At 37.9% G+C, this 26,755-nt stretch overlaps 6 protein-coding genes across 7 annotated transcripts; 4 read left to right on the top strand and 2 right to left on the bottom strand.

Moving 5' to 3' along the window:
• Window positions 1-88: 88 nt before the first annotated feature.
• LOC147284689 (alpha/beta-Hydrolases superfamily protein) lies at window positions 89-2,176 on the top strand. The gene is made up of 4 exons (XM_086244781.1): window positions 89-752; window positions 833-935; window positions 1,392-1,606; window positions 1,717-2,176. Exons 1-4 carry the CDS (start codon window positions 115-117, stop codon window positions 1,979-1,981), a joined length of 1,221 nt encoding a protein of 406 aa, XP_086100907.1. The 5' UTR covers window positions 89-114; the 3' UTR covers window positions 1,982-2,176.
• A 1,098-nt stretch (window positions 2,177-3,274) lies between these two features.
• Window positions 3,275-5,700, top strand: COAD (4-phosphopantetheine adenylyltransferase). Its single transcript, XM_086244895.1, has 6 exons — window positions 3,275-3,630; window positions 3,727-3,798; window positions 3,988-4,047; window positions 4,776-4,870; window positions 5,188-5,257; window positions 5,355-5,700. Exons 1-6 carry the CDS (start codon window positions 3,511-3,513, stop codon window positions 5,460-5,462), a joined length of 525 nt encoding a protein of 174 aa, XP_086101021.1. The 5' UTR covers window positions 3,275-3,510; the 3' UTR covers window positions 5,463-5,700.
• Window positions 5,701-6,876: 1,176 nt separating this feature from the next.
• Window positions 6,877-7,773, top strand: SYP112 (syntaxin of plants 112). The gene has a single exon (XM_086244894.1). The coding sequence runs from the start codon at window positions 6,877-6,879 to the stop codon at window positions 7,771-7,773; it is 897 nt and encodes a 298-aa protein (XP_086101020.1).
• Window positions 7,774-8,417: 644 nt separating this feature from the next.
• On the bottom strand, window positions 8,418-11,814 carry LOC147284686 (Galactose mutarotase-like superfamily protein). Its single transcript, XM_086243783.1, has 10 exons — window positions 11,683-11,814; window positions 11,470-11,604; window positions 11,186-11,299; window positions 10,825-10,876; window positions 10,254-10,391; window positions 10,015-10,113; window positions 9,540-9,637; window positions 9,208-9,315; window positions 9,032-9,113; window positions 8,418-8,701 (listed from the first exon to the last, which is right to left on the bottom strand). Exons 1-10 carry the CDS (start codon window positions 11,748-11,750, stop codon window positions 8,636-8,638), a joined length of 960 nt encoding a protein of 319 aa, XP_086099909.1. The 5' UTR covers window positions 11,751-11,814; the 3' UTR covers window positions 8,418-8,635.
• A 1,202-nt stretch (window positions 11,815-13,016) lies between these two features.
• On the top strand, window positions 13,017-15,671 carry RUG2 (Regulator of chromosome condensation (RCC1) family protein). Its single transcript, XM_086243021.1, has 4 exons — window positions 13,017-13,339; window positions 13,944-14,160; window positions 14,308-14,620; window positions 14,704-15,671. The coding sequence occupies exons 1-4, from the start codon at window positions 13,017-13,019 to the stop codon at window positions 15,186-15,188; spliced, it is 1,338 nt and encodes a 445-aa protein (XP_086099147.1). The 3' UTR covers window positions 15,189-15,671.
• A 41-nt stretch (window positions 15,672-15,712) lies between these two features.
• LOC147284684 (laccase-11-like) lies at window positions 15,713-18,110 on the bottom strand. 2 transcript variants are annotated; one of them, XM_086243019.1, is made up of 5 exons: window positions 17,974-18,110; window positions 17,706-17,857; window positions 17,137-17,510; window positions 16,031-16,954; window positions 15,713-15,851 (listed from the first exon to the last, which is right to left on the bottom strand). In XM_086243019.1, the coding sequence occupies exons 1-5, from the start codon at window positions 18,085-18,087 to the stop codon at window positions 15,721-15,723; spliced, it is 1,695 nt and encodes a 564-aa protein (XP_086099145.1). In that variant the 5' UTR covers window positions 18,088-18,110; the 3' UTR covers window positions 15,713-15,720. The 2 variants fall into 2 exon arrangements, with proteins under 2 accessions (XP_086099145.1, XP_086099146.1); XM_086243020.1 differs by having other exon boundaries at window positions 17,718-17,857.
• Window positions 18,111-26,755: the final 8,645 nt, after the last annotated feature.

The following is a 26,755-nucleotide window of genomic DNA, read 5'->3' as shown; positions in this document are numbered from 1 at the left end:
GTCGTTCCAGTTATACGACGTCGTTTTGTCGATAATCCCGAAGCGACCCCTTCGTTTATAACTTTATAAGCCAACTCCAACCGTTTTTCAGACTCCGAATCGGAGATTTGCGCCATGGAAAACCCCGCGAGAATTCTCAGTCTCAATCGCCACCTCTTCACCAAAACGATGTCGCCTGCTCTCATTTTCTCTCCCAAACTTCATCGCTCCTCAAGTTCCTCACTTTCATTTCCCAATTTCCCCCAAAACGGCGTCGTTCGAAGAGCACCCTTTTCCCTTTCCCACGCACACTCACAGTCCTCGTTCTCCACGAACCCTAACCCCTTCAAATCCCTAATCTTCCCTCTTTACTCTCCATTCCTGATCAACCATTTCAGCCACTTCAACCACTCTCTCTCTCACTCAAACGACGGCGTATTCGCATGGAACCGAGCTTTCCAGAGTGGCATTAATGGTAATGCGGGTGCTTTCGGAGCCCAAAAGCGTGAAGTGACGGTGGTCTTGCTGGGTTGGCTCGGGGCCAAGACCAACCACCTGAGGAGGTACGTGGAGTGGTACAATTCGAGGGGCATTCACGCTGTGACCTTCGTTGTCGATGTGAGGGAGGTACTCTGGTTCGATTTTGGGGACCGAGTTGAGAAACGGGTTTTGGCTTTGGCCGACGAGCTCGTTTCGTGGGTCTCAGAGAGGGTAGAGGATGGCAGAGAACGGTGTTTGCTTTTTCACACTTTTAGCTATACGGGTTGGCTTGTGTAGGTACTCTTTGTTCATGTATTTGCTTTGAAAATGTGCTTTGTATTACTCTTTGTTTATGGTTGTTAATTGTTTGCAGGTATGGTGCCATTCTTGACATTCTGCAGGGTAGACAAGATGTGGTGAAGAAGATTAAAGGGTGTGTTGTTGATTCAGGAGCAGGGGACCCTTTTGATACAAAGGTCTTTTTGTTCATGGTTTTATCAGAAATTTGAAATATTGACATGCTCTGGAAATTGAATGGTTTTGTTTGCTTAAATTGAATGTTTCATATGCTTTTGATTGGTTAACGTTTAATCAAATAGAGTTATTTGCTGTATGGCATCACCCCAATTTGGTAGAAGCTGAATGGCTCACTCCTCATTAGATGGAACATAGCACCCTGCAATGTAGTTTTTCTTGGTGATTCAGTTGTGTGTCATGTTTCATTTGAATTTGTACTGTACTTAATCGAATCTGAGGAATGTATTTTAATCTAATTGGTCAACTATAAATTGCTTTTATAGACTGTTTATGTTCTTATGATTATTTTTTCAATTTGAGTTCAACTTGAGCTATGTGTCTCTAATTAAGAGGATGCTGTTTGCTTAGCATTGATGGTAATGTGTGCAAACTATAACTCTCTTTAACTTTGTCAGGTGTGGGCAGCGGGATTTTCTGCTGCAATTTTGATGAAACGCAGCTCTTTAATAAGCCCTGCGGTTAAGGCTGGAGAATTAAATGATGAGTCTGGACGTGCAATAAACTTGTCAAAGATGCAAGAAGAAGAGAAACCTCTAATAATTGAAACCATGCTTCTATTGGTATTAGAGAAGCTGTTCTCAGTTACTCTAAAGTTGCCTCATGTGAATAAGTAGGTATTCTTTAAGTGTTCTAACATTTGTCTCCATATTTGTTTTGAATTAGACAGCTTGTAATTCCTAGATAATTGACTTTAGTGATTATTTATTGTTTTTTTTGCAGGAGGTTCACAAAGTTAAAGTTCATCCTCTCAAAAAACCCTCCTTATTGTCCGCAGCTTTACTTGTATAGTACTGGTGATAAAATGGTTCCATATCAGTCAATCGAGTTGTTCATGGAGGAGCAAAGGAGGATGGGTAGAATTGTAAGGTCCTTTAATTTCGGCTTATCCCCCCATGTGGACCACTTCAGGACTTTCCCCGACCTATACTCTTCACAGCTTGACTATTTCTTGAAAGATTGTTTTGCTACAGTTAAGCAGGTGTAAATTCTGCAAATGCAGATTGTTTTTGTAGCATCGTCACTTGATGTCTGTACCTGCTGGTGTTGTGGCAATGGGAACCTCATTGAGTAATTTCACCAGGGTATATACATACCAAATTATGAGGTTATAAATGAGTTGACATTTCAGTTCACTTAGTGCAGCAAATGTCAATAACAAAGTTTATTTTTTTTTTTAAAAGTGTCAATTTGATTCACGAACTTTTTAAGTTGTATCAAAACAGTACAAACGTTAACTTTCATCAAAAAAATTAATAGAAACTCGTCATGTGTACAGCAAGTAACCACATTTTGAGGGGCATTTTAGTCTGTTCATTATATTTTCATGTGACCAATTCCGTTAATTTTTTTATGGAAGTTGTCGTTTGTATTGCTTAAGTACAACTTGGAAAATTCGTGAATAAAATTGACACTTTTTATAATTAATGGATCAAATTGAAAATCAATGTAAAATTCGTGGATCATTTTTATATTTAATCCTATCTTTATAAAAGCTTTAGAACTCAAAATATGTATCACATTGAAAACAAAGGTTGTTTCATGCATCTTCTAAAGTTTGCTTTGAATGGGCAATTGTACCACGTATATAGTGACCAAGTGCTATAGTGCTATGTATTCTATTTGCTTTGATAAACTATAAACTTTATTTGAAATAAGCACACATACTACGTACATGCGGCACAATTGCCCTAAAGTTCATGACATACTATTTGATGGCTTGTGAAATTATGATAGCGAGGCCTAATCAAACTGGACAATGGAGTTGCTTTTCTGGTAGGGAAGCTTTGTTCTAGTTCTACCTAACACAAACACTAAAAAAAGGGGTGAGAATCATTGGGTATAACACAGGTAATGTGTTATAGTGTAAATGTATTCTAAGTTCCAACAGTAACGAGGCAGCAAAAAAAAGATAAATTAAGATAAATTTCAGTTTGAACTCACAAGTCACAACCCAACAAAAGAAAAGAGTCATGTTCCTTATTGTTTACGCTGTTATTGTACTTATATTAAAAAATAGGTTATTTTAGATCCAAATTTGACTCTCAATTATGTCGTTTTAAGTGTAAATACTTTGTCTAGAAAATAATTATGTTGATAATTATATAGTTTAATCCCATGTAAAACATGGGACTTTGGTGGGAGCATATCTCTATTATCATAGTGCCTATAAATAAAGGTCTTTTTATAGGTCTTATGCTAATAGAAAAATCACTCTAATTCTCTCATCTCTGCTCTCTTATTTTATAACAATATGTTTCAAGAAAAAAAATAATAAAAATCCCACTTCTCAGCAAAACATCCAGGTTCATTGTACATAAAGTAATGTTTTTGAGCCATTTGTCCTAAACAAAACAAGTGATGTTTTTCCAGACATATCAATGGTTGTGATTAACCTAAGTTGCCTAACATATCCTGAGATTGAAAAGGCAACAATTAATTGTGTTTCCCGGTAAAAAAAAAATATTTGCATTTTCATTCCCCAACTACTTCCCAAAACCCATTTCGCGCGTCAAAATGGCGACTTTGGAGGACTCGCTGGTCAGTCCCAAGCTCTCTCCGCCGAATACATATGGAGCGGTGGTTCTCGGCGGCACCTTCGACCGATTGCACGACGGTCACCGCCTTTTTCTCAAGGTTTCTTCTTTCTCCATCTTTTCTTTCGGTTTTCATGGTTGGGTCTGTGAATTTCAAAATGCTGAAAATGAACGGTGTGGTGGAAATTGGAATCAGGCATCGGCGGAGTTGGCAAGGGATCGGATTGTGATTGGAATTTGCGACGGACCCATGTTGGCTAAAAAACAGGTTTGATTCAATACTCATTCAGCTTTTTACGAATTTGGTGGGTTTATGTTGAATTGCAATTTGAAAACTTTAATTCATATATGTAAGATATGGCAAGCTAAACTAGTGTGTGGGAGATTGGAAGACATGGGTTTAGGTCATAAAGTAGATTTGATATTGATATTGTGGTTTTTGTTTCCACTTTGGCAGTTTGCTGATATGATACAACCCATTGAGGAAAGGATGCATAATGTTGAAAATTACATCAAGGTATTCTATTCAAGGAATTTGTTTATATTCGAATTGGATTAGTGAATTTAGAAGAAGATATTTGGATTGCTCTTTTAGTAGAAATGGTTTAATGAGAATTCAGAAGTATTAATTTTTAGGTTCATGAAATCCACATGTGGTTGACTATTTGAAATATGGTGGATTTCAAATACTCAGTAGTATAATCAATAAAGTTTACTTCTCAATCCATAACTAAAATGGATCATAACTCTCCATCTATCTAGAGATATTTAGATATCTTTTTTTAAACATTTGATGCAAACAATTTAAAACTAATTAGTTCTAAATCCTTCAGTTTAAATCCATATATCCAAGTGCAACTTTATCTTATTGTAGTTGTTATAGTGAGTCAGCAAGCAGTTCATGAATTTATTCCTTTATACAATGTGTTTCACCCTGTTGTAGCTGAGATTGTGGGTTCGAACAGGTTCATGTGATCCGCCACCATACGTCCATACCCATACCCATCTCATTATGTCTCAATTTCAGGAGGTGGCCTTTGCAAGTATTTCATTGTTGGTAAAGCTTATTGAAAATGGACTAGGTGGCAACACATGGACCATCAACCATGCTACCTTAGGGGTGATGCATTGAATAATTTTTGTAAGGTTTTCCCATGGCATGGTTGTGTCATAGAAAACCCTTTCTTCCTCTTATGTCTTATACTGATACTTCTGGTCCTCAATCTCTTGCCAATATGAACACAGTCTGTCAAGCAGGGGTTGGCAGTGCAAGTTGAACCCATCACAGACCCCTATGGCCCCTCAATAGTTGATGAAAATTTGGAGGCAATTGTTGTCAGGTTTGTTCCATATTTACATATTTTCTTTTGGTCTTTTTACTTCTGTGATTATGTTTGTGTAGAACTGTATCAAAATGTACATGTAAAGCTTGACATGTTTGTCTTCTCTTGAATCTTGAGGTGCACTTTGAAGTAGATCATCACCTGCTTTAATATTTAAAACTGATCAGTCTGGCTCTGAACTGGGCTGAGTTGATTACCTTTGAAAAAGGGAATATGTTGAGTTACCTCGGCCTGTATCGGGCATAAAACTCATTGTTGAGTCTCCTTCGTAGAGGAGTTTTTTCTTCATTAATTCTAGATTTGGTTTCTGGCAGCAAGGAGACTTTACCAGGTGGGCTGTCTGTTAATAAGAAGAGAGTTGACAGAGGCCTTTCACAACTTAAGGTTTGAGTTGGTTTTATTAACATATCAAAAGTAGACATTTTTTTATTTAAAATCATTATGATGATTAGGCCTTAATTTTGTGCATCCCCTTGTGCAGGTTGAAGTTGTAGATCTAGTTTCTGAAGAGTATAGTGGAGATAAGCTTAGTTCAACAACATTAAGGAAGCTTGAGGCAGAGAAGATCAATAATCAACAGCCGGCATAAACCAAGATCTTATTTCTGTAAATGTACTTGAAACTAGTTGTAATGTGTCACATGGAAGGCTTGAGGGTGAACAGGTCGGGAAATAAGATCAAGAACAGGCTCCTTGAAGTTGTCTTTTGTAGCAATCACTTTGGCATATTCACATTGTAAAGGTTGTAGAAAAGAAAAATTGAGAAAAAAACTGGTCTCCTTATAATTGCGGAAAAAATAATGAAGGTTTTTTCTTTTAATATGAAAACACTGGTCTCCTTATAATATGAAGGCTTGATAAACTGCATTATGATTATCCAATAGTGTTATACTAATATTGATAAAAAGAACACTAATCATACGATTCATACCAATTGAGAAAAAAAAAAAAAAAAAAGGTTAGAGTGGGATTAGCCGATTAGGCAGTGGGTTAAGAACAATCAATAATTTGATGCGCAATATGATTTCTAGTAAATGATAGCATATAAATATTGGCCAATGAGTTGGAGGTCCATCATCATAGGTGGGAGAAAATTAAAGCTTAACCAATCTTGTAATTATTTTGATTAATATATCATGTTTTTTGAGGAATAGATAAAGACAAAAAAAGGAAATGATAAAAACCGTTTTAACTAACAAAGTAACACCTGCATAAAACGGCATCGTTTGAACGTAGGGCACAACCATGCCCACCGCCTTTCAAAAAATAAATAAACGGCTATATATCATCGACGAGAATTTGAATTTTAGGCGGTTATATAAGGAACTCCGTCAAACAAACCCACCCACCCGAACGATTGCGAACCCTCCTCTCACTCACTCTCTCTCTCGCGCATTCATCGGCGAGTTCCTTCTTCTCTCTTCTCTGACTCGGATCACTCATCCCCGAAACCCGAACGTCAATATCACAGCGACAGTTCGAGACAAAAGATTTTCGGCTAGAAACAGAGACCCATCGATCATATCAAGGTTTTCACGAAACCCCACTTTCTATTTCTTTGTTTCCACTCTCATTTCTTGGTTTCTAATGGGTCTTAAACCTTGAAATTTCAAGGGTTTTTAAAAAATTGGTGGATTCCTGTACATATTCTTCGTGGGTTTTGGTTTTTAATGTTTCTATTAAATTCTTACGGCTCTGAAACTGATGGGTTTCTATCGCTGATGCGTTTTCTTGTTGCGCTTTTTCATTAACTTTTTTTCTGTCTCACTTCTCATGGCCGTTCTCTGTGAATTTTAGATCTCTTGGAGTAGTAACGAAGAAGAAGTGCGGTCATCTTGAGAAGCGGATTCGATTCTTGAATTTTATGAGGGTACTACTCAGTGAATCTTTCTTCAATTTCTACTGGGTTTTCGTATTGCTTGCTTTATCAATAAGCGCATTTCTATGCAAAGTTTAATTTTTCTGAACAATTTTGCAGGTGGGTTTTGCAATATTTTTGCAAAGATGAATGATTTGATGACAAAGTCGTTCTTAAATTATGTGGAACTGAAGAAACAGGCACAGAAGGACCTGGAAGCGGACCTTGATGTTGAAGCAGGCCAACTCAACCCCTCAGACCAGGAAAACCTCTCTCAGTTTTTTCAAGAAGTCAATGCAGTCAAGGCAGATATGGAAGAGATCACCAATCTCTTATATGATCTTCAGAGCCTGAATGAAGAGGCAAAGTCCACTCACAGTACCAAGATTCTTCGCGGGCTTAGAGACAGGATGGAGTCCGACATGGTTGCAGTGCTTCGCAAAGCCAGGATTGTCAAGGCAAGGCTTGAAGCGCTTGATAAGTCCAATGTGATCAGTCGAAAAATGTCCGAGGACTATAAGGAAGGGAGCACTGTTGACCGGACTAGGATATCCATCACTGCTGGCTTGAGAGTCAAGCTGAGGGATATGATGAACGATTTCCAGTCTTTGAGAGAAAAGATTGTTTCGGATCACAAGGAGGATCTCAGAAGGAGGTACTACAGCGCAATGGGTGAGTTACCCTCCGAGGAGGTGATCGAAAAGATGATTTCGGGTAGTGTGAAAGTTCAATTGTTTGAGGGGAAGACAGAGTTGGATATGGGGAGCAAAGTTAGACATGAGGCAGTGATGGATATTCAGAGGAGTCTGACTAAGCTTCATCAGGTGTTTCTTGACATGGCTGTTCTGGTTGAGACACAAGGTGAACAGATAGACAACATTGAAGAGAATGTTGCCACTGCAGGAAATTTTATCAGTGGTGGCACAAACAGTCTTTACTATGCAAGCCAGATGAAGAAGAAGAATAAGAATTGGGTTTACTGGGTTTGGGCTGTTGTGCTGATTATACTTCTGGTGTGTGTCATTTCTACTTTAGCTTCTTGAACAGAGCAGAGTCAGAGTATTTTATGATGACTGATTGACTGGAGTGGCTGAGTAGTGTTGAGGGATTCTAGGTCTGTGAATACACGTCTTCTTACTGAGCTTTCTGAGCTCATAGAGTGGTTTAGATACTGCTTTATTGCTCATAGAGGGGTTCTAGGTTTGTTGCCTTGTTGGATATAGTTTCTTTTGATTCATAGGTCTAGATAGGTAGAGTACTTCTCTTAATGCATTGTGAGGTTCTGTAATTGACAGCACATGTTAATGAGGTAGAATTGCTTAACTGAGTTAAGCATTTGAAACTTTCTTCTGATGAGTTATTTTTCCCTTAAGCTTATTTGGTTTGTTTCTTCTATGTGTATCTTTCTCTCTGCCATTTGCGTTCAGTTTTGGGTCCCTCTAGTGAATTAGGTAAGAAAATCAGTAAATCAGTGTGAACTTTCTCCAACTATGAGTCTCTGGTCCAAACAATAATACAACTTCAAAGCCGTGAAATGAAATGGAAAATTATGATTCTATCTATTGTCAAACTGATAAATCATCTGAAGCCTTAACGTTCACAAGTTTATTCACTGTCCTCAATTTAAAAGTTCATATATTTTCTACCACTTAATTAGCAACATAATGGCAACTAAGCAATTCTTGGATTCAAAGGAAACATAATGGCACCCTTCTTGCTCTTCTCCATCAATTGAAAAGGAAACATTATATTCAGAATGAAAGCATATACAGGATCAACCATTATTAGTAAGCCTTACTTGCTTTTGTAGCTTCAAAGCTTTGCATAACACCAAATAAAAGACTCAAATAAAAATTATATGATGTCTTATTTCTACAAAATTGAATAACAGTGATCGGCCACTCTTCAGTTGACACTAAGATGTTGTGTAGCAATCCAAGTATGTCCGGGCTCTAGCTGGACGTTTCCAATCTGAAATGACCATGGAGAGAGAGAGAGAGAGAGAGAGAGAGAGAGAGAGAGAGAGAGAGAGAGATTATTTTTGAGGTACAGTCAGTATATAATTTATGATATGATGCATGAGGGAGAATATTTAAAGATTGTTCAATTAGCATAACAGTGCATTGCCAACTGTTAAATTATGGACAATTTAAGTTTAACAGAAAAATAGAATAAATTTAGCACTCTGATGAGTACTGTCTAAATTACATTAGCAATGCAGGCAGACAGTATCACATTGACACACCCATTCTTTGATCAAGTTCATATAGTCACTACCGAAGAAACAGAGAAGTATATTACCTGTGCATTTTCCACACAAACAAAATCTTTGTAGCATGCTTCCATCTGCAGATGTGGGTTCCACAAAACAGCGTCCGTCCAACTACATGGGGAAAAATGACAGGGGAGCCAAATATGTGAAACAAAGACACGTTGATAAAAATCTTGCCAACCAATCAACTTTGATTCACACTCACTTCGTGTTCTTGATAGTTATTATATCACCTAAGCCGTTATTGAGATGCAACTCACTAGGGGCTTCCAGGTATACGCAATCCACAAATCCAGGAAAAGTGACTACATCCCTGTGTCATCATTAAGATAACAATCAGAAAATGCATAATAACCTTTGCCAAAACATTAGTTAAGATATTTCATAAAATGAATAAGCTAGGATAAAAGCATGTTATTTATAAAACCTACTGCCCAAATACCTTATCTTACCCAACCAATAGACTATAACATAAAGCAAATTTTGAGTTCATTTCACTTTTGTCATGCGAAAGTATGCCATGAAAATAATACAGACCTTTCTTCCTTTCCCTCAAGTGGATTCTTAGGATCAGGATCTTTATTCAGTGTTTTGCGGCCTTTCAAACCTTTAACTGATGCCCCTGATACAGAAGCCTGCGTGATAAAGGCTAAACTGTTAATGATTTACAATCATTCATCCGTGGAATGTAATGCAACCAATTTCAAAATGTCTTCATGTATATTGAGGGTATGATTCCTAGTTATTTTCAGACTTTGGAGTTATTAGAAACAATATATGAATTTACCCTAATCTTTGTTCTATGATTCATTACCTTCCAGATTCTATCAATCTTTAGTTCTCTTTCTGCCTTTTTTTTATATCTAAATTATTTCCTTCCCAAATGACACTTCAACCCTGCCTCTTTTTAAAAAAAAAAATTAATTTTCAACCAAAGTACAAAATATAATATCGTAATTTGGTTATGCCAGAATAATAACTGAATCCCTGAGCATAAATTGATTATACTTACACTAAAGTATGTATGCAATGCGGTACTGAATGAAAATGGCTTGCTGTCTGTATTTTTAATTACAAGTTCGGTGGCAAGGCTCTTTGTTTGCAAAGTGACCTGCAACCAGTAGAACGCATTAGAAGTTTTGTTTTCCAATATGCATTATGCAGAATGCAATATTATATGGAGTAGTCAAGAAAATCAATTACCCAATTACCATTTATGCATGTAGTCTAACATAGTTTTGTGCAACTGACCTTGTACAAAGCTTGAAAGCTGAAATCCCACATGGAACGACTGTAAGGACAATCCTTTAGTTCTAAAGTTACGGCAGGATCTCCTTCCTTATTTTCAGAATCAATGATGGACCAGTCCAGATTTCTTGCAAATCCATGCTATTAATTGAATAAACATCTCCAAGCCTCAGAAGAATATCAAAAGACTGAACAATGCAGTGATATATATAATGCAGCCACAACAAAGATCTGGATCTCCAGAAGGGAATCCTTAATGACAGCAACAAGTCACTACTGCCATATCACATTAAGCAGTGTGATTTTGTAACAACATTTACCAAGATATCAATCAAACCTATTATCAAACTTTAAATCCTAGTAGTCTATATCAAAGAAATATCCATTTTGCTTAAGGTTTAAGCGTCTGGGATTTTTAATTTGCACGCATTAGAATGACGTATCCGATAGCTCACTAAAAATTGACTGAACTCATAACTTTAAAGACACAAAGAAAGAATTGGCCAAAAAAAAAAAGGACACAAAGAATGAGGATACTACTAGTGGATATAGGAACAGAAACAGAGGAACGTACCTGCTGCATGGGGCCAGGTCCAAACTGTGGGAAACAATGTGGAACGCCTCCACTATCCCAAGAGAGATATAGTCAGTATCTGACGAAAATCCCAAGCTTTTAGGCAACAAGATCATTCAAAGACACATGCTCTTGTTCATCCAAGACGTGCTCTTTAACAAATAAATCAAAGGAATTTCAGACCCTTAATTTTTAGCATAAGACAACTACCCAAGTGAGGTTTGTGAATGATCATTTAAATTGTTCTCATTTTAGCTCACATATTCTACACGAATTTAAGTTCATTGCCTTAAATGACTCAAATTTAAACAAAAAGGAAACCAAATTATATTAGAAAATAAATCCACACATCCAAGACAACCTGATTGGCTTTTTCTTGTTGAACACAGCGTCAGGTCGAACAAAAAGGAGGTCCTTCCCATTTGGGACTTTCCACGATGTAATGCACCCACCAAATAGATATAAATCTGCCTCACTGCAAGCAACATATTCAATGACCCATTAGAATGAAAAAGTCAAAGTTTCCATTTCTTATGAGAATTCAGCTACAACCAACAATCAGTACACTGTGCAACATATTCAATGATCGATTAGAATCAAAAAGTCAAATTTCCCTTTGCATATGTGAATTCAGCTACAATGTACCTGCCGTTAGCTCCAGTCAAAACAACCTTGGGCAAATTGCCTTCTCCTTCTCCAATTCTCACTCCCGAAGTAGCACCCTCTTTGCTGGCGCTTGCAAGAGCCATAGCAGACGACCTCTTTGGGGCCTGCCAATTCCTGTGTGAGAGTGTGTTTTGTGAATTACATTTACAAGTAGCTGAAGAATTACCGAGTACAAGGAGAGAAGAAACTCACCGGTTGACTCGGCGAACATTTGGAGGAGACAAGGTAGGGAGTGAAATGAGCATAGAAACCATCGCCATCTTGTTCGAGCGGTTTGGTTGTTGGTTTGAGTGTGTGGTTCCATTGCATATAATCTTCGATGAGTGCTCGTGAGACTCACTGGGCGCCACCACCACCCAAGCCCAGTATCCAAATCAAAATTCGGATATTCTTCTTGTCGGCTGCTTGTTAATGTCAACCTCACCATTTGAACCGTGGCCCATGACCTGTTGGGCTTCAAATCCAGTTCAAATGGTCGGTCCAAGTGTGGTAGTGGGTCGGGCAAGTTTGGACTTTCTATTGTTCAGGCCTTTTTGGCCCAACATCGACCCGTTGGCCGACCCAATTAATTTATTTCCAACTCTCCCAAGTATGGTAGTAAAGACCGGCTTGTGATTCTGATGGCCTGAGGTAAACCACAAGAATGGGACCCTTGACCCTTTATATATATTTACTTGAACCTAACATAGTATATAAGTATATTTGGTCCTCAACATTTAGGAGTCTAATGTCGCTGCCTCGTTCGCCTACCTTCAGACCTCAAGACCAGTCCTGAACCATTAGCCTGACTCATATAATTCAATCTAGAGACCGCCGAGGTCAAAGAGAGAAATAAAGAGAGGGGAGTTTGCGAGGAGAGTCGGGTGAGGGAAAGGGGTAGGATAGGGTAGGGAGTTGGGGTGAGGCAAGAAGAAGGTACTTGCAACCCTTTTGTAATTTTTGGTTCTATATTTTATCTTTTAGCTTTTGTAGTTTAAATTGTTTTAAGAGTAATGTGTGACCGTAACACTACGTGACATGATTACGTGGTGTCATCAATTTATTCAAATTATAATACGTATATAATAATTAATTTTTAAAATCTTAAAATTTAGGAAAATCCTTAAAATATAGAAGAAAAAAAAAACCCCATAAAATTTAGAAAAAATTCACATGTTATAATTTTAGTAGATTGGTAACACTACGTCATTATGTCATGTGGTGTTACGGTTACGTAAAATAATTTTTCCCGTGTCTCATGATTACTCAAAAATTTGTCCTTCATTTGAGCAAATTTGTAAATATGGGTGGCATTTTTTTTTTTTTTGTGGAATATGGGTGTTGCACTGGTGTTCAAAGAAATGGGATGTCCAAAGACCACCACCGTTAGCTTAGTGGTGGTGTGTTGCAAGGCCCATGGGCCATGATGAACAAGGCCTGCCACCTACACGATTTTTAGGCTCCATCAGCCCAACATCAGCCAAAACAATTGCCGAACAAAACCACCAATCAATCGAGTTTCTCAAACGAACTTTCATATGTAATCGATGCTGGGACTGGGATCGCTGCTGACGGATCGGCGTGCAGTCAGTGTGATCGTCCAAAGCTTACAAAGATGTCGCATGAGCAGCAGAACCGGCGTAGTGATGAGCTTTGGGGATGGCAGCCATGGCGCTCTGGGCTTGCCCACTTCCCTAATGGGCCTTGGCGTGGACGCTTACGAGCCCACTCGGGTCCCCGTTCTGCCATCTGATATTACCAGCGTCACTGCCGGACACTACCACTCCCTCGCCGTCACTTCTCAGGGCCAGCTCTGGGCTTGGGGCCGAGACCTCGAAGCCCAGCTCGGCCGCGGGTCTCCTTCTCCCAGGTAAAGCTTGAAACTTTTCAGCTTCTTTGAGTTCTAAGAAACAGCACAGATTGACCCTTTTCACCATTTCCATGAATACATATGTTTTTCTTGTGTGTTGTGTTAAAGGAGTCTTATGGAGAAAATGGCTTTGAGGAATCAGAGTGAATGGACATAGTTATGTTAATTTATAACAGTAGTGCAGTGCTATGCTTTGTAAAGCTTGAAACATTTCAGCTTCTTTGAGCTCTAAGAAACAACTCAGATGGACCCTTTTAACCATTTCCATGAATGATGAATCCATATGTTTTGCTTGTGTTGTTTTGAAGGAGTCTTATATTGAAAAGACTTTGAAAAATAAGAGTAAATGGACATAGTTATGATAATTTGCAACAGTGCTGCAGTACTATGTTTTGTATGTATGGCCATGTGTAACCAAGAAAATGCGTTTTTTCTTTTTTCGGGTTCTAATGAGAAGCCTCTTTTGAATGGAGTTGGTGATAGTTGTCTCACTAATGAATGATCATGAGCGTACTTAGAGTTTTTGTTTAACTAGTTCCTATCAGCCTTTAATATGAATTATGTTATGGTAAATTACTGCATTTTAAGCTTTTGTTATTGGCAGAGATTCATGGAATGAACCAAAGAGAGTAACCGGGTTGGATCAAGTCAAAGTTTGTGCTGCATCTGCATCTGGTGTCGTTTCTGTGGCCATTGGAGACGATGGTTCTTTGTGGGTTTGGGGAAAGTCAAAGCGTGGCCAGCTTGGTCTTGGAAAGCAAGTCATGGAGGCTGTGGTGCCTTCAAGAGTCGAAGCACTTGCAGGAGAGAAAATAATTAAGGTGCACTCTTATGCTTAAGCTATGTACAACTATTGACTCGCAATTGGCCAGAAATAGATAATAAATTGTAAGAGCTTTGTCTAGGTTGCTTGAATGTTGTTTACTTCATAAGAAGGAAGTTTTTGGAGCACAAATGTTCTTTGGCAGGTATCATTTGGTTGGGGGCATGCTCTTGCACTGACTGAGGACGGAAAATTGTTTGGTTGGGGTTATTCAGCTGATAGTAGGTTAGGAAGCATCACAGAATCTTTGGAGACATCTCCACTGGAATCAGTTGCAGAGTTGAATAATAGGGAACTGTCAAGTTCAACACTGGAAGCTGCTGAGAAGCTGGTTTTAGAAGGAATGGCGAGGGAGAATAACATGCCAATAATTTGGGAACCTAGTTTAGTGAGAGAACTACATTGTGTTGAGGTTGTAGACATTGCATGTGGTCTTGATCATTCATTAATTCTTTGTGGTAGGTAGTGTTGTGTGCGTTCATATGCTTATGCTGATATAGATATTTATGTGTGCATGCATGTTCTAACTTTACAGTTTCAGGTGACGGAACACTACTAAGCTGTGGGAGCAACATATATGGTCAGTTGGGCAGGGAAAAACAAGATTTGGGATTGTTCCCTGTTGACATAAGCTTCCGTCCCACGTCTATAGCATCAGGGCTTGGCCATTCTTTGGCAATTTGCCAGGTTCCATCATCACATTTTATAGGAGGGGCCACAGGCATTATTACATGGGGGTGGAATCAGACCTCTCAGCTCGGAAGGGGTGGGCCACATAATATTCCATTGATGGTTGAAGGATTGGAAGGGGAAATTCCTGTATCAGTGTCGGGAGGGCGTGTGCATTCCATTGCTCTCACATCCAAGAGAGAAGTGTGGGTTTGGGGTTGTGGCAAGAATGGAAGGCTTGGGTTAGGAAGCTCCTGTGATGAAGCTGAACCAATTTTGCTAGACTCTGTAGAGGGTTGTGAAGTTTTACAAGCTGTGTCAGGATTTGATCATAATCTTGTCCTAATAGCCGAATGATGTGCATGGTAGAATTATTGTAATTGCATCATTTCTGTGGGTTTGCTTATGATTTTCTCTTTTCTAGCTTCTATGCTCGCATATATTTGTAAGTTTATCTGAGCTTTAACATTAATGCATCCATTAGGATAGCATTATTCCGGATACGAATTGTTGAATAGTACATTCTAAGAAGTGCAGCTCCTGCATGAACTGAAGAGGATAAAGCTTATCCCTTTTTGCATTACGATCAGATGCATGTTTGGTCCAGATGGAAATTCAAGAAAGTGGCAATGTAAAGATGCACCAGAATGAAAATGCACAGTGGTTATATTAATCTTTCCAGGATCATTTATAAGAAATATAATGGAAGAAAACAATTATTACATAGTATGGGTGTATTTGTTACAATTTCAGCGCACAAATTGAATTTTTGATTTGCTTTGGTATTTGTTTGTATCCTCAAGAAACCTTCCGCAACTTTTTTGCAAGAAGTGTAAGTAGGTGGAACTCCAATGTAAACCAGATTAATTTGAACCTGGTCCATGCATCATCAGCATGGTGGAAGATCAGTAGGTGGAGGCAGAACAGATTGATCTGAGCCTGGTCCATCTTCTACAACAAATGCTGTTTTCAATCCCCAGCCGGTATGAAGCTCCAAATGACAGTGCATGAACCAAACCCCTAGAAATTCAAACAAGAATCAAAGTTATAATAATAAAATAAATAAACATGGATTCTATTTATGTGATAGATGTGATCAAGAATGTAGCTAGTAAATAGTTTTATTGAACTATTTACACATTCAGCATTACTTAAAATAATGTAGTTAGTAATATGGTCAGTAAATGTAGTCATCGTACCTGGATTATCAGCTCTAAAACGAATGGCGGTCCAACCACCTGTGGGAACTCCAACTGTGTTTCTCTCAACAGGATCAACCAAATTGTACTTAGCTGGGTCCTTTGCAGGATCAAAATTCCCAATCCCTGTTCCAACAACAAAGAAGTTGTATCCATGGAGATGGAATGGATGTGACTCCACTGTAAGAAGATTGGTGTCCTGCAACACCAGCTCAACTGTCGAATTGAAGGCAATCTTGCTCAGTCTGGTGCCTGAGGTAGTCCCAAGATTGGCTGTGAGTGGTGCACCAGTATAATTGAAAGGTGTTGGTGGCTTATCAGGGAAGTCAGTTTTGAACACCCCTTTGACATTGAAGTAATGGGATTGTAAAAGCCCAACTTGGGGCATCTCAAAAGAGATATTGTTCAAGGAAGCAACAAATCTTGTTCCATTAAGGCAAGTTGGGCAAGAATCCTTGCCAAAACCAATGGTGTAGAAGAGGTTTCTGTCAACTTTGAGAGGCACATTTGCTGGAAATCTTGGAGTGTTTAAGCTCCTGAGTTTCTTGTTGTAGCTTAAAGCAGTGGCTGTATCATTAGGAGCAGGCAATTGGGGAAGGATTGGAAGAACAGTGTTGGGGATGCCTCTGTATTGGAGTATGCCTGTGGCTGTCTTGTTGTCTATGGCAAGTGGAGCATCCATGAAAGGCCTAGCAGCCATGAAGTATCTGCCTGCCGCTTGATTGGCATGGACCAGAACGTTTGTGGTCTGGCCTGGTGCAATTAGTATGGCTTGGGTTGTGAATGGCTTTGTGTAAACTGCATCAACCTCCACCACTGTCAGGTTGTGACCGGCGATGCCAAAGAAAAGCTCGTCGTTGAGAGCAGCATTGATGATTCTCAGGAGATATGTCTTCCCTTGCTCAACCTCCATTGAAAATGTATCTAAACCAAGGAAAACAGAACAAAATTGGAATTAGAACTTTTGCATGGCAACCACCTTTGGGCTGATATTGTGGTTGTGTCCAAAACAACGACATAGTTTTGAACATAAGCACAATATCAGTATAAAAAAAATGAAAAATAAATAAAAATCATCTGGAGTTTGCTTAAAAGGGTTTGCTTACGTTTCTCGGAGCATGGAAACAATGGCCCTGGCTTGCCATTAATGGTGTGTGCATCTGAGGAATTTGGTGGCAAGCCCATGTTGTTTGCTTGATTGACAACGTTTTCCACATCCACATTCCACCATTCTCCTAGTATAATTTCAGCTTCCCTGTTTGGCTGTGGGAAAGGAAATGGGGTGCCTGGTTTAGGCATGATGACAATTGCACCATAGACGGTGGCTCTTAGCCAAAGAATATGCGCATGCCACCATAAGGTTCCTCTTTGGCCTGTTACATTAAAGTCATAGGTGTAGCTACTTCCAGTCTGGATGGGACATTGTGTTACATAAGCTGGTCCATCAGCCCAACCATTTCTATACTGCTTCAATCCATGCCTGTAAGAATATAAACCAATGTCAATGAGATATACCATGTTAATTTTCACTAGATATATGACACCTTATGTTGTCTGCAGATTGGTTCTACATGATCAATGGTTTAGATTGAGAGTCTGACAATATAACATGTTAAACAATGTGACCCAAAAGAACAGTTCCATGATTCCATTGGTTAACTAGTTTAATTCTTACCAGTGAACTGACATGTTATATTGAGCATGATTTGTAACATTGACAAGAACTCTGTCTCCTTCCCTGACATAGATGGTAGGCCCCGGAAACCTTCCATTTACAGTAACAATGGGTTTTGCATGGCACAATCTGCTCACATTCTTCACTTGGATCTGTGAAAACACAAAGGATGTTATCATCAAATGGAAACCACAGACTTCTAACTTTTTCAATTTCTTCTTCTTCTTTTTTTTTTTTTCCAAAAACAAAAAGCATTGAAATAACTCACATCAAACTGGTATTTCTTTATGGCAGCTTCTGCTGGGGAAGTGATTAACCCAAGAAACCCAAAGAAAACAAACGCTAACCAAGTGAAGAATCTGTTCCTGCAGCTGCTTGCCATTTTCTCTGTTGTATTTCACAACTTCAATTGTGGTGTTTATGAGATGAGGCATGAAGATCAAAGATGTCAAATATTTATATGCATATGAAAACTTGTAAAGGGTGCACTACTATTAATTTGTTAAATGGGTTGTGGCTCATTAGGTAGGAATTGCATGTAGTGAAGGGGTTGTACATGAAACCTTGGAAGCAAAATACTGATAGGGACTCACATTGCCTTTGACTGACTTAAAGGCTGGGATTGCTATAAACCAAGGAGAGGATTTCAGAAACCTCATATTTTTAAAATGGATAAAGGGTATGTTTGGAAGGTACATGCATATATGCACCAACTAATTAAACCCCAAATGCACTGCTAGGCTTTACCGTTAAGAAAAAGGAATATATAGCTTTAAAATATATGAGACCACCTAAGGTACTTCTCCTTGTCATCAAAGTAAAATGAAGTTTTGGCAAATTAAGTGACAACTATGCAATGGAAATGCTTTACTACTGCTATGCTTTTGTGGGTCAGATGTCATTCTCCAAAGGAGTTTCTTACAGTCTTATAGCAGAGGACTTCAGAACCTAACTTTTTAACTATATCACATATGAAAGTGAATAAATTATTGAATTCAGAAAAGAGCTTACTTGTAAGCTTCCCTGGCATATATATATATAGTTGATTCTTTGTAATCAGATTTGTACGTGGCTGATTTGCGTATTTCAAAGTTGTTTTCATTAAGCTACTTCGGAAAGCGATTTCCTCTTGCTTCTAGCCAAAGCAAGAGGAAATCTTGCACTGTAGATGTACTTGTTACTGTAGATGGTAAAAATGCTTTTGTAATTTTTTTTTTTTTAAAACTTCAGCAAGGATTGACAAATATCCTAAAAAACATTCAAAAGCTAGCTCTTCCTTTCTTTCTTGTGTAACTGCACTGCAGTGTTGCACTTGCACCACAGTTGCAGTTAATATAATAAAACTAAAAGGTGCAATATATTACAATAATTGTTTCCTATTTTTAGGGGTTATTTGTGTGTGTGATAATGTACGTAAGAGTATGCTTTAGAGTTTATGGGTTTTTGATGTATAATTGATAGTTTGTGATTTGATTAGCCCGTCGGGGTCGTGGAATTATGAGATTCTATACAACCATTTCAGGATTGATGAGGCCGATACGATAGCAAGTATCCCCTGGGTCACTTACAGCAAGGAGATATATATGTTAATCTGGCACTATACAAAGAATGGCTGTTATAATTAATTAATGTTAAAAGTGGCTACTGGCTTACGTTATTCGCGGGCAAATAGCTCGTTTTGGAAGAAATTAATTATGGGGTTTACAATTAAAACTTTTTTGTGGAGAGGTTGCAATGAAATTCTCCCATGTGGTGAAAACCCATCAGATGCAGTAAAAAACCGGAGTCGGTGCTTCACACACTCGATCTGGGGCTGCTCTGCTGCTCGTAAGGTCTGGAGTTGCTCGCCTCTCTCTGCGGCACCTTCACGGACCTTTGCAGGTATGCACAAACGGTTCTCTTCCAATCTGAATTACAAGATTTTGCTTATGTTTGTTGGGGGGTATGGAATTTGCGTATGAATGGGAGCATAATGGTGTTGTTGAAGAGCCACTTGATTCCTATACCAGATTAGTGAAGTATGAGGCTGATTTTAGAGCTACGAATGCATTGGTTCTCAACCTGAGCCGGGTTTGGTGAATAATCTGATCGAAGATAAATGTCGATGGTGGGGTGGTTAGCTCGCAGCGGATTTTACAGCTTGCTTCTGATTTGGGGTTGCAGCAGGTGATTCTTGAGATGGATGCAGAAGCGGCGGTTCCAACTATCAACGTCGAGTCAAGGCTTGCATGGCGACTTTCCAGAATGCACGTTGCTCTTTTCGCCGTTGTCAAGGAAATAGGGTTGCTCATCTTCTTACTCGATATGCTCTCAAGCATGTTGGTGTAAGTTCATGGATGGATTTGTTGCCTAATTGGCTTTCTGATGCATTGTACTTAGACTAGACTCCTCTTAATTTAATAAAATGCATCTCTTATTACAAAATAAAAAATTGAAAAACCTCTGCGGGCGGTCTTTTTGGTAGCTTAAAAGTCTATTAAACCCTATTAATTAGTCAAAACCTCTTTATTAAATTACGATTTAGTTAATTTTGGAGTTTGTCAAAATGGTGAAGGAGAATTAAAAAATGAATAGAGTTCAATTCCTTCTAATACGTTCATTGTCAAATGGAGTGGAACCCTTATAAAATTAAGGTGCATAGATCCAGATTTTATATATTTGAGAATGACAGTATAATTTGCAGCCATTTATCCGACCTCCACCATATTCAGCCGCTTACATGCATTGTATAATATCGATCATATGACCATATAGGAAAAAAAAAATATATATATATATATATATATACTTTCATTTGAAACACACATGACAAAAACAGTTGGCCTATAAAACACATTTTTAATTTAATTTTCTACTATGATGAAATAAAAACACTAGGCAAAACCCTACACCCACAACAATATCCTAGGATACACTACAAGAAATATAAGTAAAGCACCTCTTATTGATGGCACAAAATGGGGTGATAATTGGGAACTTTAGTCCCTATTGCTCAATTGCTACCATTTTTTGTTAAAATCGAAGCACTTCAGTCCCTATTACTCCAATTGTCATCTCATTCTATATCACCAATGAGGATGAACTTTGCTCACATTTCTTGTAGTAATATATAACACTACGGAATGAGTCTACCCGAGTGCGGTTGCAGCAGGAGTCATGCCCCATTTTTAATTTTTTTGGGTCAACCCTCTATCTTAGATATAGGAGTTCCACAATTAACAGAATTCACTTTTCAAGTTGATAATGCCAAGGACGGCAAGTTTTCTAGGCTCGTTTCGGCCCACACAGACCTCCTCAATAGTCATCTAGGAAGTAACATCCATATAGAGATCGAATTCGTGTCCTTATATTTATGAGACTATAATTTCCTAATCCTTAATGGATTTTTTCTAAATTTTTTATATAAGAAGGTCACTCCCTTTCAATTACAATTCATTAAGCTTTCTTTTTAATTCTCTGGCTTTTTTCTTACTTTCTTTCAATATTCACAAACTGTCTCCGGCCATCTCTTGGACCAGAAAAAAACTGCCTCCATCTCTAATTAAGAAGATTGATACATCATGTTCGATTTGCTGCCGTTTGTAAGGAATGGTTTTTTCTTGCAAAGTACTATAATCATTCAACTAGACGCTGACAAAGGTACTTCCCATGCTCATGATCCCAAAAGAAATAATACCCAAAAGCAATAATCCGAGTACTAACGACCGAAAAAAGCTAAGAGGAGTATTGCATTCGCTGCATTTCTGAACAAAAATTTACGATGATATTGAGTTAGCAATGTGTGATTAGAAGGATACCAATAAGTACTGTTGTGGATGTGGCCATGGTTGGTTGGCCAAACTAGCTAGTGCTACATCTTAGATATGGTGATCCTCAGAAGATATATATTGACCATGCTCGATGTTGTATAACTCTACTCAAACCTTTCATAAAAGGATCAGTGGCCATTCGTCAGTCTAAGATATGCCGTCAAGGTTCTGTTGTTCTGTCTCTCTCTTTCTATCTTGTTCTATCTTTCTTTTGATGAGCACTCACAGTTATAACAGTTATCTGTGAGTCAGTGGCGTAGCTAGGAATTTAATTTACTCATTGGGAGCGAGTTTTAACTCCTAACAACTATAGTTTATTTTAATTTCTTCCAATATCTTAAAATATATATATCAATAATGAATCATTTCATATCAACTCAAGTTTTTCTTTACATTAATTGATAGTATTTTTTTAAAGCACTTATATTGGTAGTGTTTACACTATTTCATCCCAACACAAATTGATATTTAGTTATTATAAGTTAGAAAAATAAGTTTATTATGACTTACATATCATGTAAAAGTGATTGACGATCACTTTTTCTTTAAGAAATCACATTTAAAGTGTTAAAAAATATTACACAATTTAGTGGACTTATTGGCACATGTAATTAACATGACATCGATCAAACTATAGCTGTTTTGTTATGAAATAATTTAATGAATTAATTTATTATTAAATAATGCACTTTTAATAGCTAGTTTTATTAAATAAATGATATTTTTAGAGTTTCAAAAAATTTCTCTAAATCTCATGAGTGCAACCTATAAAAAAGAGGCAACATATAAAATTAATACTTTTTATATGCTTAAAGATAAATATAAAAAGTTATTGTGACAATTGACACATTGACCTCCCTATGACCTTGTATGAATCCATTGTAATTATAAAATTTAATATTGGTTATTTCAAGCCTATGTGAAATGTGCAATTTTTAAAGTAGCTCAATTAGAAGGGCAATATAATTACTCCCCAAGCACCCAAGTTCAATCTTCTCTTCCCTATTTATTAAAAAAAAAGCCAAATAAAATATGTCACATTCACAAAATTCATATACATTTTTTAAATGGCTAAAGAGATCATCATTGCCAAATAAACTTGGGTAAAAGTGATTTTTTTTTTTTTTTGTCTTTTTTGATAAATGGTAAAAGAAAAGGGAACTCAAAATGATCTATCCGAAAATACATCAAATCTATATATCCAAGTTTGTAATCTGTATACAACACAAAGCCAAAGCCAATGTTTGTGGTTCACAAGTTTTGTTTCTCGCATCCCTTTTCAAAATATTGGTCATTAGTTGCTGCATATATATTCTAGCCAGCCTCAGCAGCTAGAGAGCGAAACTCAGGCATGGTTTGCTTGTATGAGAAAGGGGTCTTGCAAGAAAACAAAATCACCTGAGCGTCCTCCAACATTTAATGAAACTGCATACATTGAGAAGGCATTTGTGGTTGAAAATGTCAGACAGTTTTGGGCTGATAAGCATCGGCCGGGTTCTTTGAATGGATTCACTTGCCACAAACAAGAAGCTCAACTTCTCAAGCAACTTGTCAGTCATTTTGGAATGCAATTTTCTAAAATTCTCTTTTCATATATATTAGCTGATTTCCCTTATTAATGCATGCATTGTGGTTCATTTGCTTTGTGTATTCTGCATGCAGGTCTTGTTCATATATATCAGTTTTCCTTCATAATTTATATCTCATACTTTGTTGAATTTGTAGGTAATTGATAATATCTGTCCTCATATTTTGTTTACTGGACCATCTGGTTCTGGGAAAAAAGCTCTAGCAATGGCTTTTCTAAGAGAAACATATGGTGATGCATGCTGGGAAGTAATTAAGTTAATTTCTTTCTGTAACATGCAAAAAATTGAAATTTTTTCCTTGGTCATTGGCTGAATTGATCTTTTTGTTTCTTCTTTTTCTGCAGATATCTCATGATTTAAGACATTTCCAGATTCAGGTACTCTGTACTCAAATAGATATTGAGCTCATGAACAAATTATCAACCCCACAATTTAACATATAAGTAAATCTTAGAACTTGTGAATGCTCATAATTATTTTACATCAATCTTATTTTGGGGCAATTACTATCAAAACCCACGTATGTTTATGAAGAGAAGGTGATATCAAGTGGCATCTAAAGGTAGAGAAGTACATTAATCATGCTTGAAAATGGAGATTGTTCCCAAATTACTTATACAGTCTGTTGAGTTTTGCTAATGAATGAGCATTTTCAGAACAGATGTCACTTGAAATTTCTCTATAAACACATGTTTAACCTTTTTAATATGGAATAAAAACACTAGGCCAAACCTTACACCCACAACAGCAACCCAAACTTATAACATCTTGCAGACATCGTCCAATGAGAGCTGTTATTTGCACTTTTTTTTTTCTTTTTGCACACCCTCAAAACTTAATTAATTTGTGAATTTACCTAATTGACACAAAGGAAAAATACCTTAAAAGGACAATCCTTACACACTCAAGACAAAAAAAAAAAAAAAAAACACACACACACCCATTCACCTGACCCACCAAGCTCCCTCCCCCCTGCCTCACAGTCATCGGACCACCCAACCCCTCCCCCGTCACCGCGACACCACCTCCCCATCACCTTTTTTGGATAATAAGTTCACAGCCTCATTAAATTAGAATTAAAATTCTAAATATGTAGAATCATCTACAACTACACTTGCACTTGTTTTCAAATCTTGGATATTTTGATTTACAAATACTTTTGAACTTGTCTCATTCACGCCATTTTACTGCTAGATGTATAAGAGAGAATTGATGAGCCAAAGACAATATTGCAAGAAAAAATACATAATAATAAAGAGGAAGAAACATAGGGGTGTTTGCAAATATTTGGTGTAGATTTCACCCCGACCACCTCCCTCCCCAGCCTCATCTTTCTTCTCACTCTCTTCTCTCCCAAACCCAGTCTCTTTTCTCACTCTCATTCTCTCTCCCGAACCCACTCTCTCTTCTTTCCCGACGCCGCCAGAAACGATGAACTCATCGGAGAAGATGGTGGCTGGTTCGGCGGGCCAATGCCAAAACCTATGGTTTCGTTCGTCAGGTACATGCCGAAAAATCTTGTTATGTTTGGCATGCCGAGTGAAACCACCGGTTTCGGCACTGGCCGCCGAACCAACCACCACTTGCAAATTTTTTTTTTACGATGGATGTTTGGAGGAGAGATGGAAGGAGAGAGAGATGCACAAAGAGAGAGAGATAAATGGAGAAGGTGGTCGCCGGAGGGGCTTGGAAGGGGTGGGCCGGAATTGACGCCAAAGCATCAATCCATCAGATGCAGTAAAAAACCGGAGTCGGTGCTTCACACACTCTGGGGCTGCTCTGCTGCTCGTAAGGTCTGGAGTTGCTCGCCTGTCTCTGCGGCACCTTCACGGACCTTTGCAGGTATGCACAAACGGTTCTCTGCCAATCTGAATTACAAGATTTTGCTTATGTTTGTTGGGGGGTATGGAATTTGCGTATGAATGAGAGCATAATGGTGTTATACGTTGAAGAGCCACTTGATTCCTATACCAGATTAGTGAAGTATGAGGCTGATTTTAGAGCTACGAATGCATTGGTTCTCAACCTGAGCCGGGTTTGGTGAATAATCTGATCGAAGATAAATGTCGATGGTGGGGTGGTTAGCTCACAGCGGATTTTACAGCTTGCTTCTGATTTGGGGTTGCATCTTGAGATGGATGCAGAAGCGGCGGTTCCAACTATCAATGACGCTTCCTTATGCATGGCTGCAGATGGTGCATGTTTTTGGTGGAAAACGTCCAGTCAAGGCTTGCATGGCGACTTTCCAGAATGCACGCAGGCTTGCATGGGACATAGGGTTGCTCATCTTCTTGCTCAATATGCTCTGAAGCATGTTGGTGTAAGTTTATGGATGGATTTGTTGCCTAATTGGCTTTCTGATGCGTTGTACTTAAGACTCCTCTTAATTTAATAAAATGCATCTCTTATTACAAAAAAAAAATAATAATAAATAAATAAATAAATAAAAAATTGATAAACCTCTGCAGGCTGTCTTTTTGGTAGCTTAAAAGTCTATTAAACCCTATTAGTCAAAACCTCTTTATTAAATTACGATTTAGTTAATTTTGGAGTTTGTCTCACATTTCTTGTAGTAATATATAGCACTACGGATTGAGTCTACCCAAGTGCAGTTGAAGCGGGAATCATGCCCCATTTTGAGTTAATTATACTTACACTGCTTGAGATTTATTGTCTTTTCACATCCAACCTCAATAAAAATATTTTTTTTTATTTATTTTTTTTTCTCTTGTAGGGAGTTATATGCAACAGTTTTGAAACCTCAGGGGATGTATGTGTAATTATTAAAACCCCAGAGAGTGTATGTGAAAAGACGATAAATCTCAGGGAGTGTAAGTGTAATTAACTCGTCCCATTTTTATTTTTTTTTGGGTCAACCCTCTATCTTAGATATAAGAGTTCCACAATTAACCGAATTCACTTTTCAAGTTGATAATGCCAAGGACGGCAAGTGTTCTAGGCTCGTTTCGGCCCACACAAACCTCCTCAATAGTCATCTAGGAAGTAACATCCATATAGAGATCGAATTCTTGTCCTTGTATTTATGAGACTATAATTTCCTAATCCCTAATTTTGTTCTAAATTTTTTATATAAGAAGGTCACTCCCTTTCAATTGCAATTCATTAAGCTTTCTTCTTAATTCTCTGGCTTTTTTCTTACTTTCTTTCAATATTCACAAACTGTCTCCAACCAGCCATCTCTTGGACCAGAAAAAAATTGCCTCCATCTCTAATTAAGAAGATTGATACATCATAGTATCATACACGGCCTCCCGTAAGAAGATACAGTCTCATGTTGATTCAAAATGAGCCGCACCAGTCGTATTTTCGATTTTGGACAAGTTGTTGGAACCCATTGATCTTGTTCGATTTGCTGTCGTTTGTAAGTAATGGCTTTTTCTTGCAAAGTACTATAATCATTCGACTAGACGCTGACGTAAGGTACTTCCCATGCTCATGATCCCTAAAGAAATAATACCCAAAAGAAATAATCCTAGTACTAACGACCGAAAAAAGCTAAGAGGAGTATTGCATGCGCAGCATTTCTGAACCAAAATTTACGATGATATTGAGTTAGCAATGTGTGATTATAACCAATAGCTACTGTTGTGGCTGTGGCCATGGTTGGTTGGCCAAACTAGCTAGTGCTACA

The sequence above is a fragment of the Dryas octopetala genome, chromosome 5 (assembly GCF_963921425.1).
Source record: "Dryas octopetala chromosome 5, drDryOcto1.1, whole genome shotgun sequence".
NCBI lineage: Eukaryota > Viridiplantae > Streptophyta > Magnoliopsida > Rosales > Rosaceae > Dryas > Dryas octopetala.
This window is presented reverse-complemented; position numbering and strand designations above follow the sequence as displayed.

Excerpts from the sequence above, each read along its gene's own strand:
- LOC147284689 (XM_086244781.1), top strand. The coding sequence starts at position 115 with ATGGAAAACCCCGCGAGAATTCTCAGTCTCAATCGCCACCTCTTCACC. Across the intron at positions 753-832 it reads AGCTATACGGGTTGGCTTGT|GTATGGTGCCATTCTTGACA; the intron begins GTAGGTACTCTT and ends AATTGTTTGCAG. Across the intron at positions 1,607-1,716 it reads AAGTTGCCTCATGTGAATAA|GAGGTTCACAAAGTTAAAGT; the intron begins GTAGGTATTCTT and ends TTTTTTTTGCAG.
- COAD (XM_086244895.1), top strand. The coding sequence starts at position 3,511 with ATGGCGACTTTGGAGGACTCGCTGGTCAGTCCCAAGCTCTCTCCGCCG. Across the intron at positions 3,631-3,726 it reads GTCACCGCCTTTTTCTCAAG|GCATCGGCGGAGTTGGCAAG; the intron begins GTTTCTTCTTTC and ends AATTGGAATCAG. Across the intron at positions 3,799-3,987 it reads CCATGTTGGCTAAAAAACAG|TTTGCTGATATGATACAACC; the intron begins GTTTGATTCAAT and ends CCACTTTGGCAG.
- SYP112 (XM_086244894.1), top strand. The coding sequence starts at position 6,877 with ATGAATGATTTGATGACAAAGTCGTTCTTAAATTATGTGGAACTGAAG.
- LOC147284686 (XM_086243783.1), bottom strand. The coding sequence starts at position 11,750 with ATGGCGATGGTTTCTATGCTCATTTCACTCCCTACCTTGTCTCCTCCA. Across the intron at positions 10,392-10,824 it reads GACCTGGCCCCATGCAGCAG|CATGGATTTGCAAGAAATCT; the intron begins GTACGTTCCTCT and ends TTCAATTAATAG. Across the intron at positions 8,702-9,031 it reads TTTGTGTGGAAAATGCACAG|ATTGGAAACGTCCAGCTAGA; the intron begins GTAATATACTTC and ends TGGTCATTTCAG.
- RUG2 (XM_086243021.1), top strand. The coding sequence starts at position 13,017 with ATGCTGGGACTGGGATCGCTGCTGACGGATCGGCGTGCAGTCAGTGTG. Across the intron at positions 13,340-13,943 it reads CGCGGGTCTCCTTCTCCCAG|AGATTCATGGAATGAACCAA; the intron begins GTAAAGCTTGAA and ends TGTTATTGGCAG. Across the intron at positions 14,621-14,703 it reads TCATTCATTAATTCTTTGTG|GTGACGGAACACTACTAAGC; the intron begins GTAGGTAGTGTT and ends TTACAGTTTCAG.
- LOC147284684 (XM_086243019.1), bottom strand. The coding sequence starts at position 18,087 with ATGGCAAGCAGCTGCAGGAACAGATTCTTCACTTGGTTAGCGTTTGTT. Across the intron at positions 17,858-17,973 it reads TAAAGAAATACCAGTTTGAT|ATCCAAGTGAAGAATGTGAG; the intron begins GTGAGTTATTTC and ends GTGTTTTCACAG. Across the intron at positions 16,955-17,136 it reads GTTTCCATGCTCCGAGAAAC|ATACATTTTCAATGGAGGTT; the intron begins GTAAGCAAACCC and ends TCCTTGGTTTAG.